General features: G+C 38.0%; 2 protein-coding genes across 4 annotated transcripts; one reads left to right on the plus strand and one right to left on the minus strand.

Moving 5' to 3' along the window:
- The first annotated feature begins 945 nt into the window (after positions 1 to 945).
- Positions 946 to 15,350, plus strand: LOC139815920 (acyl-CoA synthetase short-chain family member 3, mitochondrial). Of its 3 annotated transcripts, XM_071783190.1 has the most exons (13): positions 946 to 1,040; positions 1,591 to 1,816; positions 8,011 to 8,176; positions 8,615 to 8,904; positions 9,322 to 9,418; positions 9,741 to 9,949; positions 10,180 to 10,408; positions 10,880 to 10,990; positions 11,283 to 11,482; positions 11,634 to 11,779; positions 12,194 to 12,416; positions 13,297 to 13,472; positions 14,092 to 15,350. In XM_071783190.1, the coding sequence occupies exons 2-13, from the start codon at positions 1,702 to 1,704 to the stop codon at positions 14,185 to 14,187; spliced, it is 2,058 nt and encodes a 685-aa protein (XP_071639291.1). In that variant the 5' UTR covers positions 946 to 1,040; positions 1,591 to 1,701; the 3' UTR covers positions 14,188 to 15,350. The 3 variants fall into 3 exon arrangements, with proteins under 3 accessions (XP_071639291.1, XP_071639292.1, XP_071639293.1); XM_071783191.1 differs by lacking the exons at positions 946 to 1,040; positions 1,591 to 1,816 and adding an exon at positions 7,350 to 7,559; XM_071783192.1 differs by lacking the exons at positions 946 to 1,040; positions 1,591 to 1,816 and adding an exon at positions 7,350 to 7,555.
- Positions 15,294 to 20,433, minus strand: Erf3 (eukaryotic translation release factor 3). Its single transcript, XM_071783193.1, has 7 exons — positions 19,684 to 20,433; positions 18,386 to 18,573; positions 18,108 to 18,228; positions 17,517 to 17,979; positions 16,956 to 17,262; positions 16,118 to 16,550; positions 15,294 to 16,009 (listed from the first exon to the last, which is right to left on the minus strand). The coding sequence occupies exons 1-7, from the start codon at positions 20,021 to 20,023 to the stop codon at positions 15,966 to 15,968; spliced, it is 1,896 nt and encodes a 631-aa protein (XP_071639294.1). The 5' UTR covers positions 20,024 to 20,433; the 3' UTR covers positions 15,294 to 15,965.
- Between the last annotated feature and the right edge of the window lie 859 nt (positions 20,434 to 21,292).

The raw sequence follows: 21,292 nt of genomic DNA on the forward strand, positions 1-21,292 counted from the left end.
GAATTTTACCACATGAAGAAGATGCTATGTTTCTAATTGTTATAAAAATTAACTACCTCGTTTTGATCGACGGGGAAAGAAGGTACGTGCCTTTTATGCGTACCGTCTACTTGCGAAAACAGTAATCCAAATAAATTATTAATTAGTTAGTTTTTTATTTATTATAGATTAGTTAGTTACAGACGCAGTAATACTCAATTTTTGCCGATTATATAAAAAAGAATTGATTTAAATATATCTTAATGCTTGCTATCATTGTTAGATTAATTTAATTTTATTTTAATTTCATTTTAGTCTCATTTTAATCGCGTAAAAGAGGTAAACATTTGAGTAATTTAAATAAACAGTTTTCTAAGAAAAAGGAATTTTTACAACTTGTACATACTTAAATAATTATCTCCTTACGGTGTTATCAATTGACAATATCAACTGAAATTTAAATATTTTAAGTAGTTTAGAATTAATGGTAATTTTATTCATTTTAGCATTGAGCCCGAATATGATAAATTTTATTAAGTTAGTATTTAATATTAACAGAATATTTTAATATTTTTAATATCATATCTCTCTTGTATAATTCACATCGTGTAGGAAGGTTTTTCAAAGAATTAAGTTTCAGAAAAATAAAAGAAAAGCAAGAGTGGCTAATTAAATCGTATCAGTCAATTCTAAGTGTACTCTAAAGTCTAGAGTCTAGAGTCGCTAATAAAAGACTGATTTAATTTTTTTCAGAAAATGTGTCACAAAATTAAAGCTACGATTAATTAAAAAACAGCATAAATATGTTAGCACATCCAATTGTAATCCAGTTGGATTCTGCCATTCATCTTGAGTTCTCTGCAGTTAGCTAGAACTCGATATCAAATAGTTATCATAATGTTTTAAAATTAATGCAATGACCTGTGGATCAACGATTCACTCAGGAAGCGTCACGTCACGGACGAATTTACACATTTGGCTTTCAGTTCTGAAGGAACGGCTTCAGTTTTCTACGAAACACATCTCCTGACACATCTCCTTTCCATAAGTGTATCTATAAAGTATGTATTGTGCATATTTGTCGTCACGATATTATAATATAAGTTACATATGTGTGTGCGTGTGTATGTGTTTATGTGCGTGCGTGTATGTGTGGCTCGCGTGTGTATATGTATATAATAATAATGACGCGATAAGAAATTTTAAAGCGAAGAAAAATTGCGTAAAAAAAGAAAAAAATATTGTGCGTAAAAATATAATATCGCAATAGAGATTACTTTTCGATTTTTTATCACTACGATAATGTGAATTTATATTATCTTATTAATTTAATCTGAATCTTAGCATTTACATTTATTTCAGAAATAAAAGATTATGGTAATGATTGCATTTAGCGATATCTATAACATTATAAATGTTAATTAACATTATGAATTGTCCACGTAATCGCGTATGATTTCCTGAATTTAACACTTTGCAACACAAATTGTGACTTAGGTCATTTCTATGTATCTATTTCTATGTGTAGCACATTACTGGTGCTTAGAGCATTTGCATTTATAAATGTATTAATAATTTTTTCTTGATTCTATGAATATTCGAAACGTATAGGACTTGACGTCACACCGTGGATGGACCCCACTCCGTGGACACAGAGACGTTACTGCTATTACAGACTGTAAATATCTGTGTTCGGACGTTGCTCGGATCGACAGTTGCAAAATGCTGCATCAGATGAATCCCGATTTCTTGGACGCCAAGCCCGAAAGCTCAGGAAAAACGTGCCTCGAGTCATGCATTGTGCGTCCGAGGATATCAAGAAGAGGAGACGGCAGTGGTATATATTCGTTTTTACGTTTTTATGTATCATATTGAGTAGAAAGTGGGCTGGGTGTAAATTAACAAAACGGAAACACAACAACGCGAGGTGGGAGATATATTAAAATGCGTGTCGATATGTCTGTTACGTATTTAATATTTCGTATTTAATATATCGTAAATAATTACACAATAGCCCTTCGCGAGCAAGGTCTATAGTTTATCTTGATAAGAGAATATTATTTTAAACGGAATTAATGAGAGTGTAAAATTAATTCCATATAATTACTTCGTCAATAGATAAATTCAATTTGTGGCCAATTACAAGCTTAAGCCGTAAATGCAAACGACACATTTCTGTTTCTTCTTTCCTTTTTACAAGAATATTTTATACGATTCGCGTCGATTGACGTATTTGAGTTCTAGCTGCTATCAATACAATGTCTTCTCTCTCCCGCATTTTGTATGCAAACATATGTCTGTATGACGTATAAATATCGGGTCAATCCTACAAATCGTTTCTTCAATATAAATGACGAAAAGAATACGCGAATATAAACTTCTACTAAATAATTGTATATATCCTCCATCGCTATTTATAATAATGTGTGCTGCCTATTTATTAATTTTTTAATCTTTTCGTTCAAAAAACTTGATTAATTGCTCTGAAGTGACAAAATTCAAATGCAATTTTGCGAGCCTTTGTGTTTCCGGAGTTTAAATAATTTTGCAGGCCTTAGGAAAGTCTGAGACATATATTTGGCTGCGGCAAAAACTGTCAATTTAAAATAATTTTGTCAGCAGTTGCCACATCCTTTATATACATATAACATTGTGTTGTATAATATTTTCTAATAAAATATGAACATTTTTTGCCTTGGACAGTTGCCTACTGTCACTGGCAATATTTGACCATTCAAAGTAAAAGCCGAAGTAAGTAAAGATAAAACACAAGCAGAGTATTATTCTTTTGATATGTTAATTTTCATTGACACAAGAGTGTATTAAGGAGTATTTCTATCAATCTTAAATTTAAAATAAAATCAAAGATAAAAGCAAAGCTATATAAGGAGCTGATCAAATGGCTAATTTATGAGTACAAAAAAGATGTGAGTTTTGAAAAAATACGAGTTTATTAAGTTTATTAAACAAAAGAATTAACAATAATTATGTAGCTGACTAAGAACAAATATAAAATGATCCGCCGATATACACCAAGTAAAAAACAATGAAAAAGATCTCATTTTTATGTTAAAGATAATTTTAAAAATATTTAAAAATGGAAATACTTATACTACACAAATATGGAAAAGTATATTCTTAAAGAGCTTGCTATTACTTTTCTGACATAAACATGAGATCTTTATCATTGTTTTGTTTTACTTGGTGTTTACTGTTTTATTTCTTACAGCTACATAACTTTATACATCAGATAGAAAGCTATCGGTATAACTGTCAGACGTCAGACTTTTCTCACTGTTAATTTTGACCAGTTATATGTAAGTTTTTAACCTCAGTTCTTCAGTCTTATATCATATATGCTTTACATTGATAATTCTTTTTTGCCTTTTAATCATACATTTAACAACTCATCTTTTATAATTTATATACCCTTATCTTTAAGTTCTAATTTTGACCTCCCCCTCTTTTTTAAGAAACAGTTCGGTAAAAATGTGTGTGTGTGTGTAATAGGGAGAAAATATATTCGACAGACCGATATACTCTCGTTTAAGAATTAACGAAAGTGTAACGAAAGCTTTTACATTTTGCAACACTGAACGTGTTGTTTACGCTAACTGCCTTGAAAACACAGAGCACTTTACGGATGATTTCACTACGCATCCAGATTTTACTCGATATTCGCTCGATTAGCGCCGATCGTAGCGAATTCCATCGGTAACGGAGATTTATTGACGCTACCTAATGCTTAAATTAAATTATTGGGCGCATCTGCTGTCTTCCCGTTGCAGCATATCGTTCTCTCCACCTGTTCTTCTTTACTCCGCTACGTTACGCAGGTCAGATACAAATTAAGAGCACGTAGATATAATCAACAGTGAAATAGGATTGTTGTTATGCTTTCCAGAAAATGTTTTCCAATTTATTTCTACACAAATCGAAAAAAGATGACTGATGCATGTGTGCAATGACGTGAAGTAAATAATTCGACATTCCCGGTTATCGGGCATGATCTTATCATATCTAATCTTATCATAGCTTATATAGTTGCAAATTGTAGTGTTCATTTACCATATGCTTCGAACGCTGATTATTCTTGAAACGTAGTCTTTTGCGAAAATTGCGAAACAATTGTATGATTGTTAAGATATCAATATGATATATTTGTCTTATTTTAACAAATACGTGTGTGCATGGCGGTGCATATAGGCGTTTTGAAACAGGTAACTTATAAGCTTATCTCGAGAATGAGAAATAAATAATACGATTAACATGTTTAATATTAATATCATTCTCTCTTTCGATGTGTGCAAAGAAATAAATCCGTGGAGAGCTTACTTAGGACAATGAAAATAATCCCGACCGAGAGAAAACGACCTACATATCAGGAAACGGCCGAACGATCCTGTTGTTTTATTATTAACGCGTATTCTTGTTTTATTATTAACGCGTAAGTATCGCGTGTGTGTCGGGCTATATATAAAACGGGCACGCTTAAGGCCTAACATAAAAGTTTATCCAGAAACATCAAGCCTTTCTTCCTATACCAAACGCTAAATTGTGGCACAACTTAGATTTGACCACACAGAATCCAGGGATCCGAAAATCGCTCACAGCCATCTGGTTGGCTATTGTCACGACTCGCTTCTGCGAGTTCTCTCTAATAAACTTGCTTCCGCCGAGTTGCGTAACGCCCCATTTCTCTGAAATAAGGTGTCACACAACCTGATACACCCTGCGAACTCCTCGGTCTTAAACCCCCGGAGGACTTTCGCAGAAGACGTGTTTGTAAAGGAGAACATAAAGCTGAAATATTCATCGCTAGTAGATTCAAGTCGTGATTTTTTCTCGCCAGAACTTTGCACGTAATATTTTAAAATAATTTTTTCCTCTCCTCTCTCTCTCTCTCTCTCTCTCTCTCTCTCTATCTATCTATCTATCTATCTTTCTGTTTCTTTCGATATAAATAATTTTTATCCACCTGTGTGCACCTTATAAATATTATATGCTAATATCAATTTTCTGCAAAGTAGTTTATACACCTAGTGATACACGATACGGAAGTACTGTCACATATAATGAAGAAAGAGAATAAAGCAGTGTAAAGAGATTTCACAAGAGAGTGAACTAAATCTTAAATTGAGTAGATTCGATTTTTACGGCTGGAAACACGGAAAAAAAAGATGAGCTACTATAGCTAAAATAGTCGTAATATATAAATAACTAACATTTTTTGCAATAAGAGTAACATTTTTTGCAGCGAGAACAAAAGGTTTTGCTACTATTGCTAAATTATAGCTCTCGCTGCAAAAAAATATAGCTCTTGCTGCAAAAAATATTAGTTATCCATATTTTACGACTAAATTTAGGTAAATTTTTTTCCGTGAATGCATAAAATATGAGTAAACCAATTGAGGAAGAGAGGACCGTTACGCTTAGGGCTACGAATATTTTAAGCTCGCTTACCTGAACTGCGAATCTGTTATCACAAAATGTTTTTCCCTACTTAAATATTTAAATACACGTCTTTATTTGCGCACCATGTCCCGCACTAGACTCGCATTCGCCGTTAAATCTCTAACATTTTCACGAGTCTAATTATATTATTGTTAAATATATAAATTAGAAACATTCTTGTATATCTTCAGTTAAATCGTTCAGCTGAACAGTTTTTTAATTTAAGGCTCACGAGAAAAAATCTCGGTGTATATACACACTTTTTACCGTCGGTTTCCCTACTCGAGAACGCGCGAAGTTTCACGCTGCATCGAATGCCGGATAAAATATATACATTTATTTGACTTTTTGACCCCGAAAGAAACTTTTCGAAGATACACGATTTCGTCTTTCGTTATCGTCCAATACAACAAATTGAATAAATTTTCCTGTCATCTCTCTCGCGACAGATTTTTCGAATCTTCACTTAAACAAAAAAAAATAAATAAAGGAAGAAACGTAATCTACGCGTCGTAAAGAGTTCGAGCTAACGTCCCGTTTTCATTTCCAGTCACCGTTCCCCAGTCGCATTACATTTCTTCGTAACGGATAAATATCGCGGTGGCGGCCCCACGGGATGCGTGCGGCGGATGTGTGGTTACCGGGAGAATCGGAGTGCGACGAGACGAGAGACGGAAAGGTGGTCCACACGGTGTGCCCTGCGATTCTCTCGGATATTCGCGACCTCGCCGACATTGAGGTGTATTAAGACAGCGGTGTCTCGCTCTCGTCGTATCTCCGTAATTCACGATATGCGGAAACAAACACGTGGGCGAGGCCACGCGCTAAAGAAAAGGGGATAGAAAATTGCTACGAATTTCTCGTGTAAAGCGCGATGTATGTATGCGCGGCGCGTTGGAATGAATTATTCATGCTGAGTAAAAAGTGTCGGCGAGTGTCGGTATCAACCGCGTCAAGGAGGCATTTTGAAATATACTGTAACGTCCCCGCGCCGTTAACTCACGATAATTAAACGAGGCGATAGGAAAAAGGGAGTTAAGATCGCGTTGACTGGATAATTAATATAGGATACATTGTAAAAAGATAAATTATATACGTAAGGGAATAAATTATACGAAATTTAATGTAGGCTCCTCGACATGAAATCTCGATGATAAGAAACGGGGGCCGAGAAATATATCGGCGCGCAAAAATTTACGTCGATATATTTTATATCGCTCCGATAATAAAGTCGAAGAAATAAGAATTTAATTGCGCAGCACGAAGGACGCGCAAAATTAATTAATACAAATAAAGAAAATATTGTAATATAATTGATTTAACTCCCTAACTATGTATTATTATTTACTTCAAAAACACTCGAGATACTTTACTCTTTAAAAGCAGATTGTACAAACGTTATTAATCGATCTGTAGTTTTTTACTTAAACACCTTAAATTGCGCTATGGAAAAACTTATAATACGTAGCAACATTTACGATACATTTATGTCCATTTCTATCAACGCAGGTTAATTTTAATCTTGGTTTAACTTACCTGTCATCTTTTCCTAGTTCTAAGTTAGAAAAAGATTCGAATATTTTTATGTTTGAATTTAAAACAACGTGAAAAATTTCAAAATAAGAAAGAAATCTTACAAATGCAGTTATGTTTATTGTGTAAAAATTATTTTACTATGTATGCAGTCAAAATTATAAATTATAATAAAAGTTGATAAAAGTTAATAAAAGTATCATACTTTTATCAACTTTTATCTACAAATTATTATATTTTATTATAATTTATCTACTTTTATCAACTTTTATCTACAAATTATCAGATTTTATTATAATTTATAATTTTAATTGCATACATATACTACGTTTACGCGAGCGTTACTTCTGTAGTAACTTAGAATTCCTTCGCGTAAACGGGATTTTCCTTCGCGTAAACGAGTGATTTATCGTAAGTTACTACAGAAGTAACGCTCGCGTAAACGTAGTAATAGTAAAATAATTTTTGCACAATAAACATAACTGCACTTGTAAGATTCCTTTCTCATTTTGAAATTTTTTACGTTGTTTTAAATTCAAACATAAATATATTCGAATAATTACGCTAGTTCTTTCGCAAAATATAAAACGTAGGTATGTGTAATATTTTTTTAAAAAAATTCTGTATTTTTCATGATAATATCAATATAAGTATTCCGAGACACAACTAAAGTTTTACAATACATTATCCTACATGTTTTCCTGTTATCAGCAATTATTTTTGCAGTAACATTTTTTTATGGAAGATGAATAGTATTACGAAACGTACTGCAAAATCATTTAAAATAGAAAATAATAAGATATATAATACAAATTCGTTGTGTTCCAACGCAGTATTAACGCGGAGCTCACGGGAACAATGTTTCTTGTTTGTCAAAATAGGTACCATATTCGATAAAGTTCCCTGCATATTTCGTTGTAACGTAATTAATGATAATTTCCGAGAAGTCAAGTTTCGTCAAAGGTCGGAGGCAGCCGTCAGTCGTGCTTTGTGCTTGTGACGAAAAGGTAAGCCGTCGCCGTCTTAATTACTGTGTTCTTGCAGATTATATTATGAACCCGCATTGGAACGAGTGCTCTGCGTATGAAGAAGCATATAAGAAGTCATTGGAGTATCCGGGAGAGTTTTGGGGCGAGGTTGGCAGCTGTATTGACTGGAGTAAACCTTGGGACAAGGTTTTGGACAATTCCAACGAGCCGTTCACGAAATGGTACCTCGAAAAGAATCATGAAAAGAATCGTAACTCTAATCGTAATTCTGTCAAAATTAATCAATTTTTTTATTGCCACTGCAATGAATAAAGACTTTCAAAAAATTCCAATTCCGATTAAAATTTTGTTTGCATAAATAATTAATTTTTCCTCTTTTTTTTGCGATAAGGCTCGTTTAAAATACTCGTCCTTAAAGAGTTATTGAAAATCGGATTTTTTCTCAGAGAAGAATCTATTCCAGATTGAAGAACGTAGCTTCGAAATCATACGTTACGCGAAACTATATTTAAGTATAGATATTAGACGCTTTACGCCACACAGAGAAAGCTTTGCGGAGACAAACAGTTAATTAATAGAATGAAATCTCTCTAATGGCCTCGTGGGAGCACTCGTGACTGCGAAAAGGGCTACAGAAAGCTCGCTTATCTTTCGCGCAGGTTTGTCGGCGGTGAACTGAACGCTTGTTACAACGCGGTGGATCGCCACGTGCACGCAGGGTACGGGGAGAAGACCGCCCTCATCCACGACAGCCCTCAAACGTCGTTAATACGCAAAGTGACGTACAACGAGCTCTTGGAAAAGACGTCCGTGTTGGCGGGCGCGTTGGCGGATCTGGGTGTGCGCAAAGGGGACAGAGTGATTATATACATGCCGCTGATCCCCGAGACTATAATTGCGATTCTCGCCACTGCCAGGCTCGGGGCGATTCACTCGGTGGTCTTTGGAGGTAATTAATAACAAAAAGTGACGGTGGTCGCGGCCGTTACGTTCAAGCTTCATTTTACCACTATATCACGTGATTATTATTTTTCACATGGATCGCAAAAAGTAGAATCGATAGTAAAATGTATGCAAAGTGTGTAAAAACTGACTACGATTAAAATTCGCATATTTACGTTATCTTCCTTATATATATCTTGCATATATTTCTTATCCGTTTCTTTATTTTAAAGACTTTTTTAATCTTAAAAATATCTGTTTTTACATAAGACGGATAAGTCCATATCCTTCAGATGTGTTTTAAACTGTCAAGTCACGTCAACAGCTTTATAGAGACCCAAGTTGCATAGCAAGATATTTCGATTATTAAACAATTATCAATTCAGTTATGCAATGCGATTATACTTGTAAATACGCGTTTCAGGCTTCGCAGCGAACGAATTGGCATCTAGAATAGATCATGCCGAGCCGAAGGTTATTATCGCCGCGAGTTGCGGCCTCGAACCGTCCAAAGTGGTTAAGTACGTATCAAAATATCACTTTATACGAGATATCTTGACATATTCAAATTGCGCTTTTAAAAAAGCAGCAGTACTCCTAAAAAATTTTCTAAGAGAAATGTTAGATACATATCGGATAATTGATATTAATATTTAATAGAAATGTTAATATTAATGTAACGCGTTATGTAACATAATTTCTTTCTCAAACAACGCATTGTCCCTTAAACTGTGCACAATCTGTCGAACTTCTTTCAAACGTTTCTGTTTAGAACTCTTAGCGTCTTCGACGCTTCATTCAGTCTTTATATTCTTCCTTTAATTCGCACAATTCGAAATGCAGGTATACTACTATGCTAAACGGTGCCATGGACATGATCATTGTACCGAAACCGAAGTGCATCGTGTTTCAGAGAAGAAACGTGTGGGAGGCTCCGTTACTCGAGTCACAGCTCGACTGGGACGATCTCTTGAAGCGGTCGAAACCGCATTCGTGCGTAATGGTCGAGGCTAACGATCCATTGTATATATTGTACACGTCAGGAACCACAGGTGTGTCTTAAACCTAGAAACGTCTCTGGGGATGAAAGGACAGAATTTTATATCGTATAATTTCCTTCCTTTGATTTCCTATACTTTGAAAATTATCCCATCGTATTCCCTCGAGACGTTCTGTCGCCACTTTTCATGTTTATAATGTGTTACCTGTCTTTGATCAAACACCAAAATCACACTCCTGTTACGCGATCACGAAAACCTTTTTTTTTTTTATTTGATATCAGGGCATCCGAAGGGGATTATAAGGCCGATCGGTGGTCACTTGGCAACACTCTGCTGGACCATGAAGACGGTTTACGGGATGAACAAAAGCTCCGTTTGGTGGGTGGCCTCCGACATGGGATGGGTTGTCGGGCATTCCTACATTTGCTATGGCCCTCTCGTCTACGGCGCGACTAGCGTCATGTACGAAGGAAAACCCGACAGAACACCGGACGCTAGTCAATATTTCAGGTTTGAATATTTTTCAACGAAAGCAATATTGCTTGGAAAATAAAGAGAAGCGTTTTCTGGTAGGAAATAAAAATTTATCTCATCTAAAATCTAATTTCTTTACCGCCCTGTCAATTTTCGTCGGATTATCTCGAAGAAAATAGCGCGGCTTAAAAAAGTATTGATTCTACAAATATTTGTTAACTTTTTCATGCCAGTTGATGAAAAATAACAGTTCAAGAAAGTCAATAAATATTCGACGATTTTTTAATCGCGTTTTCTCTTTCGAGTAATAATAATAATTCTTCAAAATATTTTCTCAGCGATTCCTTCGTACGCAAAAGAGATACTAGCACGTGTCTGACTTATTATCGTTTTTACTACTTTCGTGAACTATCCTATGTTCGTACGACGTCACGTTATCCCTGTATAACATTGATTATTATAATGCATCGATAATTTACTTTAAGGAAGTCTTCTCTTTCTTTCCAGAATCATCGAGCAACATAGCGTAAACGCGTTATTCTGCGTACCCACTGCTCTGCGCGTTATAAAACGAGCGGATCCGGAAATACTATTAGGAAAAAAGTATTCGTTAAAATCGTAAGTTCAAAAGCAATCCACTAACTGCTCCTCTGATCATGATAGTTCCTCAAAATATTTTCTCAGCGATTCCTTCGTATGCAAAAGAGATACTAGCACGTGTCTGACTTATTTTCGTTTTTACTACTTTCGTGGACTATCCTACATTCGTACGATGTCACGTTATCCCTATATAACGTTGATAATTATAACGCATCGATAATTTACTTTAAGGAAGTCTTCTCTTCCTTTAAACTCCCATAAAAACAAATCGGAAAAACGAACGAATTTCTCACGGACAGTTTTCTTTCAGCTTAAAAACGATATTCGTTGCCGGTGAATTTTGCGATTACGAAACGAAAGCCTGGGCCGAAAAAGCTTTTAAAGTACCGATCTTGAACAATTGGTGGCAATCGGAGACTGGACATCCCATCACGGCGCTGTGCTTAGAATACGGTCATTACACCAGTTTGCCCAAGTTCAGTACGGGACTTCCTGTACCCGGATACGACAGTGAGTCTCCTTGATCGTATGCAGGAATGCTTCCGCCGACTTTTCTTCACTATATGACGCTACCCTCGATCATCTCCTTGTCTAAACAATTCCGCTAATAAACTTCTCGTTCGTCTCTGTGCAAAATCACTTATAAATTTATCATCGACAGTACATATCCTGCGCGAGGACGGGAGCAAAGCGCCGCAACACGAACTCGGACGTATCGCGATAAAGCTACCGCTGCCACCTGGATGCATGTTGACCCTTTATCGGGCACCCGAAAGGTTCAAGCAAGTATACTTCTCGACATTTCCGGTAAGTAAATGCACGACACGTTACCACGTGCTAACGCCTTATACTAACGGAGCAACATATATTTCACACACATAATACGAACCTACGAGTCTACTTCTTTTACCCCCCCCCCCTATTGTCTCTTAAAAATCTTTCGCGATCGCTTGAAAGCCTAAGTCACAGTCTACAATAGGTGTTTTAAGCTCTAAGCTCTAAGAAATTGGCCAATCACAGTTGATTATTATCTTCAAATTCGACTGTGATTCGTCAAATTTCTTAAGGCTTTGTAGTGCTTAAAATATCTATTGTAGACCGGAACTAAATCAAAGCCGAAGAGATCTTTGCCAAAGAAAGAAACCGACTCCAAATTTTCCGGAGGATAAAATCGTTAAAGCTTACTGGGGATTACCTATATTTAATTCGATGCTCTTGCAGGGTTACTACGACACGATGGACGCGGGATACATCGATGAGTTTGGCTACGTTTACGTCACGGCGAGGGACGATGACATTATAAACGTAGCCGGCCACAGAATATCCACGGCTGCGTTAGAGGATATTATTTTAGCTCATACCGACGTGGTGGACGCCGCGGTTGTCGGTGTACCCGATCATACGAAGGGTGAAGTGCCGCTGTGCCTTTACGTTAGACGAGAAGGTACGCTCGTAATTTTTCAAAAGAGGTATCTCGAAAGAAGCGGTTGTTATCTTTAACATCGCGACGTCCGGCAAGTTTTCTAACCGTGTACATAAATTTCAATATAACTTAATATTAAGGGAATGATTTCAACTAAACTCCAATTATAAAATAATATCTACACTATTTTCTTTAATGCGGACATTAATTCTAATTTCTTGTTTATAATATATGTATTTCTTGTCTGAAATAATTAATTTTTTATTATTTTATACTGCAAGCAGTTCTATCGGTTGAATTAATCGTCGATTAAGGAGAATTGAAAATGTTAAAAATTGCATAAAATTTAAAACAAATTCTTTTATAAATAATGTCAGCGTACATATGAGTTTGTTTAGATTTTTTCAAAGTTCAACCTCATTAAGTTGATTAAAATTCGAAATAGAAACATTATATAATAATTTAAATATTCCGATTAACTTATCAAATAACATCTGTACTTTAATATGGAATAAATTATTAATTTTTTTATTGTTTAACATACGGAAGGAAAGATTTGAGATTAGAGACGACAAATTTTACATGTAATTCTGTTATTTGAATTAAAAATTAATTAAGTTAGATAGGAGTTTGATCGAAGTCTTAAATTAATTAAAATTGAAATCAAATCTCTAAATTAATAACTGTTATATATTATATATAGCAGTTCGAGTTATATGTTAATCATTTATATACATATGATAATTCGAATATTAGTTCGCAGCCGCAAGAACTATAAACGATTGCGATTTAATTGCCGCAATTCCTTGTACTCTAATCTTTCTTAACGAATTAATAAGAATCCGAAATATATATAATTGCGATTGAATTTAGAAGAATTAACAGGGTACTCTTCTTTCAGACGCGATGAGCAACGAGGAGGAGATAAATCAAGAGCTGGTCGCACGGGTGCGGAACATGATGGGGCCGATCGCGTCTTTTCGCACCGCCGCCGCCATTACCGCGCTACCCAAAACGCGCTCGGGGAAGATAATCCGTAAATCGATCGCCACATTGGCGCGGTCGAAGCAAGTCAAGGTAGGAACGAGTAAGCGCGATAAAAATCGTCGGTCAAATCTCTTTGTTATCTCGCGATCCAAGCGAGAGACCGTCGCCGATAATCGAACGCGAGTCGTTCCCCATTTAATCTCCCTTCGGAGACTCTGGGTAACACATATAATATGTACATACCATCAGTTTAAATTCAGAGGACTTAAGTTTAAAAGAAAATCAAAACTATTTTAATTTCTATTTTGTGAATATCCTTTTTGCATTTTTTTTTCGATATTTTGTTGGCATAAAAGTAAATATTGATTTATAAAATGAAACAACTAAAGACACAAAAAAAGTTCTCGACTGTCCTTAAATTGATACCGTGTGTTGAAAGGGTTAACGAACCCTCTTCCGCCCGCGAGCGGAAGTAACGAGCGCGTTATTTCGCTCGGTATTTTAATATCACATGTCGAGTCGGTTGATAATAGCGCGATACTTCGATAACAGAGATATCTCTCGTAAAATTCACAAAAGAATTAAACAAACTTACCCTTCTCGCCGCTCTCTGCTCGTCGTCGCCATAGTTTCAAAACTCATCGGCCCTCTCGCCGCTTCTACCGGGGTCCGCGTCGTCGTCATAATTTCAGTTCGCCGACTTTTCCAGATTCCGAGCACGATCGAGGATCCAACAGTATTCCGCGAGATCAAGGAGGTGCTCCAGAAGCTTGGCTACGCGAAACTGGCCCCGGATCCTCAATGACTGCGCCTCGTGCGAAACGACTCCTCCGCGCGCGCGAAAAGAAAATGGAAAAGAAAAGAAAAAAGAGGGGGAGAGAGAGAAAGGAGAGCGGACAACTTCCCGGAAACAATGAGCGTCGTTAATTTGACCGCTGCAGCGCGGCACCCCCGTCGCCCCCGATCGCAGGGTGTCCAACTGCGATCGGGAAAAGCGTGTGCGCGCGCGCACGCGCGCGGGCAAATCAAGAGGGTGAAGAAAGAATCCGTGGAAATTCTTCATTTTCTTCTCCCTTTATTTACGGCTCATTTTTTTTCGGGACTTGAAACGAGACGGACGTGTATTCGGGAGGGAGGCGGAAGATCCGCGCGCGGACGATGCAAGTGGAGCAAAGGAAAGGGAGAAGAGTGCAAGAGGCGCGTAACGTGAAAAGGGACTGGACCGATCGCCCTGAAGTTGTCAGTGCTCGACGTAAAAACGCTCGTAAAGGAGGCGGGATCGTATGAACACGAGCAACTAAAATTCGCTCTCGTTAACTTCGCGGACGTTTATCCTGCGTGCCGAGAACGGGGAGCTGCACCCAGTGCATTTGCAATTATTCCATAAACAAATGTAGATAGGAAAAATGTTCTCTCTTTAAGAAGGAAAGTAACGCGAGTTATACGAGTACATATCAACTTGGCGCGTTTCCTCTTTTTCTCTGGCCCCCGTTATCTATCCATTCCTTTGACTATAATAATATATGATATATTATATCATCAAGGGTCCATTCGTGTCGCGTGCTCGCGCGAGCTTCAAATGAGTTTAAAGCGATAGATTGCCATTGAACTAGAAAAACTAGATAGCTAGAAAATACTGTAGGCGAGATAAACACGCGCGGAACGCATTTGTGCGCCTTGAATATTTGCAAATCCTATGTGCTACACTTGCTTTTATTCCATATGCTTTTATCTCGAATATAAATATATACGTAGGAAACCCGTTATACTGTGCAGGGATGTACGTGACGTACATACATCCACGTCCCTATTAAAATTATCAGGGCACACTTTTTTGCAAATTTGTTTTTAATGATAATATAATAAGAAACAGTATAATAATAATTGTAATATTAATTTTATAATTATAAATTGTTGTGTAACACTATTTTGTTGATTTATTCAATAAATTTTCTTTTCCAACTCTTACCACCACTTTAATAATAATTATTCAATAATAATTATAATATTAATCATATATTTCCTTAATGTTAAATCCGCAATCGATATCGATCACTTACTCCACTTCCATGTGTCGCACCTCAGAAGAATAAAAATATCGTGTTTTTTCTTGTTTTATTATCAAGGAGACACGGTTAATTATTTGATCATTATCCGTTTATAATTATTTCAATGCAAGTGCCATCATTCAGCTTATCTAATAAAAGGAACACACGCTCTTGAGTTTTTTTTTCGATTGTGTATGTCTCCTCAACTATATAGTCGAATCTATTTGCTCTTGTATCAGGCTATAAATATTTTTTCTCCTTTTCCCCCGCTCTGTCCCCCCCGCCCCACCCCCCACCCCGTTACCCGTTGCGTAGCACGTGGACGCACGTATTGTTTGTATAGCTCTGCGGTACATAGGTGTGAGTTGTGTTATATGTTACATTATTACTAAGTCTCCAGAATTTCATCATGCCCGTTCGGTTTGCTTAATATCTCGTGTGCTCGCCTTGCATCGTCTCATATTTGTCACATTGAAATAATGATCTTTTTTTTTATTATTAATCTGTTGTAACACTTAAGCAAGTTTCTTTTCCTTTACTCGACGACTTTCAGCACCTTGCCAATTGCGATAGTTTTATCTGAAATCACACAAGTATATACATTTACGTTAAACATTATCGCGGAGCAAACAAGGGGGAAAAAAACGGCGGTGATAAAGGAAAAAAATATGCCGTCATCGTACTCACTTTCATCCCTAAGAGTGAAGCGGCCCATTTGTTGGAATAATTTGAATCTTTCGAGACATATAACTCCCGCGCACTCGATTCTCATTATAGCCACCTGGTCCTGTTTGACGAACCTTGGCCTCGTCTTACTTTTATCGCCCGATTTCTTGTCCACCAGACAGATCAGTGCCTTGACCGTGACTTCCTCCGCGGCGCAATGAATGTGCATGACCGCGCTGTATCCCGCGCAAATGATACTCTTGTGTTCTAGAATCACCACTTGCGCGTCGAAGACCTTCCCGGTCTTGATAGGGTTGTTGCTGTCGCATAGGACAAATCCGGGACTGACGTCTTCCTCTTCGATGCCCTTTAGCTTGATCTTGACATTTTCCCCAGGTCCAACAGACGTCACCTCCTCGTCATCCGACCACAGCTGGTCCACCGTTACTGCCGTCTGCGTTTTAAATTAAAAAAAATAAATTATTCCCATAGACACATACATCATTTATGCTACAAAATGTAAAGCGTTAAAAATATCACATAATAAAGAAAATATCATTACTTTTCTACGTTAGATTGGTGCAGGAAATTATCTGTATCTGTTAAATAGTTAATAGTGAAGTTATAGTTGTAAAACAAAATTTTTATTGTTTAAAACAGTAGTTATTGGCTTTAATAGTCTTTCTAAAAACTCTAAAGGTTTTTCAATCGTTTCCATAAGAAACTTTGGACTGCAAATTTTAGAAAGGAACTTATAAGAGAAGGCAACAAAAAGTTTGCGCCAACGTAAAATATAATTTGGATTTAGAATATAAATTAATTTCAAATTAATTCGAAGCAACAAAACATATATACGTACCCTATTTGGCATAACGAGCAACGACTGTCCTTTTTTGGCTTCACCTGCTTCGACCTTGCCCATAACTACTGTCCCCATGTCCTTATATTTGTCGACGATCGGCATGATAAAAGGTCCATTGCTCTTACGATTAAGCGAGGGTAGCGAATCGATAAAAGGTATGAATGGTGGGCCGCTGTACCAATTACAGAGATGTTCGGGTATCGGATCCTTCAAGCCGATACCGAGCTGACCAGAAACTGGCATGAACGTAAGATCTTTCGCAGGATTGAATCCTAATTTACGGAGGTATGGCAGTATCTTATCCCTGAAAGATACACGGTTTTCTATTCGTGTGAATCGATGGAAACGCAATATTATCTCATCATCGGTGATCAAAACACGAGTAAAAAATATATACTTTAGAAATAAAAAGAATATTAATAATTTTAGTAATCTTTCTCTAATAATTCTTAAATTTCCAATTAATTTCTCGAATAAAATCTTTCTATAAACGTATATTCTGACAGAAAATTTCTATATATTTTCTATTTCTAAATCTCGTGCGCACTCGATGCATACCTGCATTCATTGTATCGGCCCTCGTCCCACTCGACAGTAGGATCGTCCATCTTATTCACTAATACAACCAAATGCTTGACACCCGCGGTTTTAGCAAGCATAGCGTGCTCTCTCGTTTGACCCCCTCTGTCGAAGCCCGTCTCGAATTCGCCTTTCCTCGCGGAAATAACGAGGACCGCTAAGTCGGCTTGCGCCGCGCCGCCGATCATATTCGGTACGAAGCTTTTATGGCCGGGTGCGTCTAATATTGTAAAGTGCTTTCGTTCTGTCTCAAAGTAGGCTCTTCCTACTTCAACAGTCTTCCCCTTTTCCCTCTCTTCTTGGTTTGTGTCCAGCGCCCAACTTAAGTACCATGTTTCTCGACTTCTTTCTTTCGCCTCCCGCTCGTATTTCTCTAAGGTACGTTTGTCAACCATTCCCGTGAGTGCCATGATCTGACCTCCGATAGTTGATTTCCCAGCATCTGCAAAACACCATATATAGTGCCATCTAACAATCGACAGCATAAAATATATATCGAATAACTCTCCTCCGTGAACTTTTCTAGTACATTTATATTTCATCTATATTCTTTATAAATTTATTACTTACCCACATGCCCTATGAAAACAACGTTAACGTGTTCCTTTTTGCTTTTAGTGTCTTCCGCTACTTTGACAGGTTTCTTTTTGGGTACTTTAACAACCAGCTCTTCGTCCTCATCGTTATCAGCCTAAAAATAATACAAAATACAATATACCACTAATAAAATAACCACTTAAAAGAAATCTGTCAAAAGTCAATGCAACTTATCTAGAACTGTATAATAAAATATATATATCACTATCAAAGAAGTATGCGCTCAAGTTTTCAGTCAAATTTATACTTACTTCCTCATTTTCCGGAGTAAGCAAAGGGTCTCCATCAACTGCCGCTTCTTCCCAGGAATCTGCAGGTTGATGTTCCGGACTGGTATTTAGTTGGTCGTTGACGTTCGGCGGTGGAGCCCCTCCCCCAGCAGGAGGTTCCTCAACTCGACTGCCAATTGGATCTGCCAGAACAACGGGCGTGGAGTTTCCTATAAAAAATAAAACACATTTCTTCAAAATCTTTAGAATAATATACTCAAAATAACACAAAGAGATGTATAGGTTTCTCAATACAGATAACAGATTAGAAAGAAATTTGATTAGATAATGATATGTGCATGTCAATAAGTCATTTACATTAAATCTTGTGACTCTACGAAAATAATTAATTTACCAACCACTTTGTTAATTTTTATCTTTCTCTTCATGTCAAATATTTACGATAATTTCCTACATAAAATCGAGTTAAAGCTAAATATATTTCCAAATCTTTCTAAAGCAATTATAAGAAAATATACTGCAAAGCTACAAAGACAGATCAATTCGGCGTGCGTCCTACCAATGTTGTACACAGTACATCCCTAAGATATTTATTCAAACTTTGGCACGGTATTTTACCGACTATTGAAACTAAACGCAAAACGTAGATCAAACATAGACAGATAGTAAAACTTTTTGCGTCACGTCGAAGATTGTAAGATTAATGAAAAGACTTTGATCTTCAATCGAGGCGCGTCGAATGTCGTATAACGCGCTAGATTACAAAGGAGCGGGACGTCATTAAACAGAAACAATCGTAATTAAACACCCAACAAGATGATAAGATATACGCAGCGACACAATCTCTTCCGCCGTGTCTCGCCTCTCCTATTACAGCTTTCGCTCACAAGGTCCCATATCCCATATCCAATTTCGACAATGGTGTAACGAACCGAATTGCACACTCGGCAAATAACGTTAACGTAAAAAGAACAGTAGCGGTCCGAAGGCACGGAGGGCGGGGGGGTCAGAACGGAGGATTCTTCTCACATACAAATGAAACCATATGGTATCCGAGAGCGTGACATGCGGCGTGGACGCTCCGCGGGATCGACCTCCACGGAAACGTGACGCAACGAGGCGTCCCGCCATGCGTTCGCGATCGTTCCAGCGCGGAGACGGGGGACCTCGCGCGGGGGTGGCAACGAGACGAAGGGGTTATAGTCGTGGCGACGGGACCGCGTGCTCGTATGACAACACGACGAACGCGGCGCTCCCCCGCGCTCTCAGGCGGAGGAGGGGGAGGGTAAATTCCGCGATCAGCTGGATGGGACACTGACCATGGTGTATCTCGACGGGCACGGAGGTGGTGGTGGTGGTGGTTACGGTGTTCATGACGGCGGCAGCGGCGGCGGCGGCGGCGGCGGCCGCGGCAGCGGCTGCGGCTGCGGCCGCAGCCGCGGCGACGTTGCACGGACTGCTGTCGGCCGTCGTGGTCGCGGCGACGTTGCTCTGTGGCGACGAGCTGATGCAGAAGGAAGGCACGAATTCCGCAGCGTTGACATTCAGGGTGGAGAACTTGCTCTCGATGGATTTGTCCTGCGACGTAGGCGGGCCGACGATGTCGCCGTTCGTGTCCGCCTGCTGTTCCCACGAGTCTGGTGCTATGCTGTTCGCCATATTAATCAGGTTGTTTCGGCGCACACACAGCCGGCCCGCTAGGCTAAACGGATAATACGATTCTCGCGATCGAGGAAGGGTGGGAGAGAACGAGAGAGAGAGAAAAAGAGATAGAGATAGATAGCAGGGTGATTGGGACACGAGGTGAGTCGCACACGCCGCAATGTGAACCACCGCGCGCGCGTTCCGTTCCGATCCGATCCGATGATCCACCGGGGGGGGTTACCGGGCTCGGGACGGGTCTTAAAAAAATAGTTATCTTTCCAGCGCACTCTTCGCGTACACACACACACACACACCCCGCGTACACGCGCGTACGATCGCTACTCCGCAGTCCGCGTGCGTGCGTGCGTGCGTCCCCCGTGGTCTGCTTCGTTGCTGCTCCTCGCTGCTGTGCTGTTATTGGTGCTGATGGTGCTGCTGCTGTTCCGCTACCGCCGCACTTCGACCTTCGAGACCGGAAGTAGCGGAATCGAGACATCGCGATTCGCGACGAACCACATGGGCGATAAACGGGCGCGCGCGGACGTCGCGGGCCAATCGCGGACGAGAACGCTGGACCAAACGCTGGGCCGCTTTTAACTTAACTAGCGTGAAGCCAATCGGATGAATGACCGAGATGACGGCTCATTAAAACCCCGTAGCTCAATCAGAATAAAGAAAACTAATCTCGAGTTTAGTGAACTTTACTCTGATTGGTAAAATTTCAATTCACTCTCAAACCTAATTCATAATCTGATAAGAGGAGTTACGAATTATTTGATAAATCGATATAATAATAATATAACCAACATAATTTTAATGAGTTTTAACAATTTTACTTTGTTATTTGTTGAACGATACTATGTAATTTTTAAATATATATAATAAAATGTGCATTACACAAAAAGTAATTTTCTTTTAAAAATCCTTCCATACTCGTACTTCGCATACACGAAATGAACGAAAATTGTAAATAAGAATTGCACACAAAAATTTAAATTTAAATCGATAAAGTAATGTCAGAAGAATATGAACGGCAAGAGGAGATCACGTTATTTAGAATTTCAAAAATTTTATTGATATTTCCGAGAATTTTTTATATTTCCAGGAATTTGCTATATTTGTTATATATTTTATTGTTACATTTTTGCAGATACGATTGATAGCAGATCGTATATCGTATGTGTGTTATTCTACCAATTTTACACCGCTCAAAGCTTGTCCTAAATTTTTTTTGTTCTACATTTTTTCTCTCTTTCTCTTCCATGTATAATTATACATTTATCT

The sequence above is a fragment of the Temnothorax longispinosus genome, chromosome 7 (assembly GCF_030848805.1).
Source record: "Temnothorax longispinosus isolate EJ_2023e chromosome 7, Tlon_JGU_v1, whole genome shotgun sequence".
NCBI lineage: Eukaryota > Metazoa > Arthropoda > Insecta > Hymenoptera > Formicidae > Temnothorax > Temnothorax longispinosus.

What these genes read in the sequence shown, in the direction of transcription:
- Erf3 (XM_071783193.1), bottom strand. Translation starts at nt 20,023, where the DNA reads ATGGCGAACAGCATAGCACCAGACTCGTGGGAACAGCAGGCGGACACG. An exon ending in GGCCGATACAATGAATGCAG is followed by an intron (nt 17,263 to 17,516) that starts GTATGCATCGAG and finishes TGTATCTTTCAG; the next exon opens with GGATAAGATACTGCCATACC. An exon ending in CTTCACTCTTAGGGATGAAA is followed by an intron (nt 16,010 to 16,117) that starts GTGAGTACGATG and finishes GTGTGATTTCAG; the next exon opens with ATAAAACTATCGCAATTGGC.
- LOC139815920 (XM_071783190.1), top strand. Translation starts at nt 1,702, where the DNA reads ATGCTGCATCAGATGAATCCCGATTTCTTGGACGCCAAGCCCGAAAGC. An exon ending in AACGAGCCGTTCACGAAATG is followed by an intron (nt 8,177 to 8,614) that starts GTACCTCGAAAA and finishes TCTTTCGCGCAG; the next exon opens with GTTTGTCGGCGGTGAACTGA. An exon ending in GAACCGTCCAAAGTGGTTAA is followed by an intron (nt 9,419 to 9,740) that starts GTACGTATCAAA and finishes TTCGAAATGCAG; the next exon opens with GTATACTACTATGCTAAACG.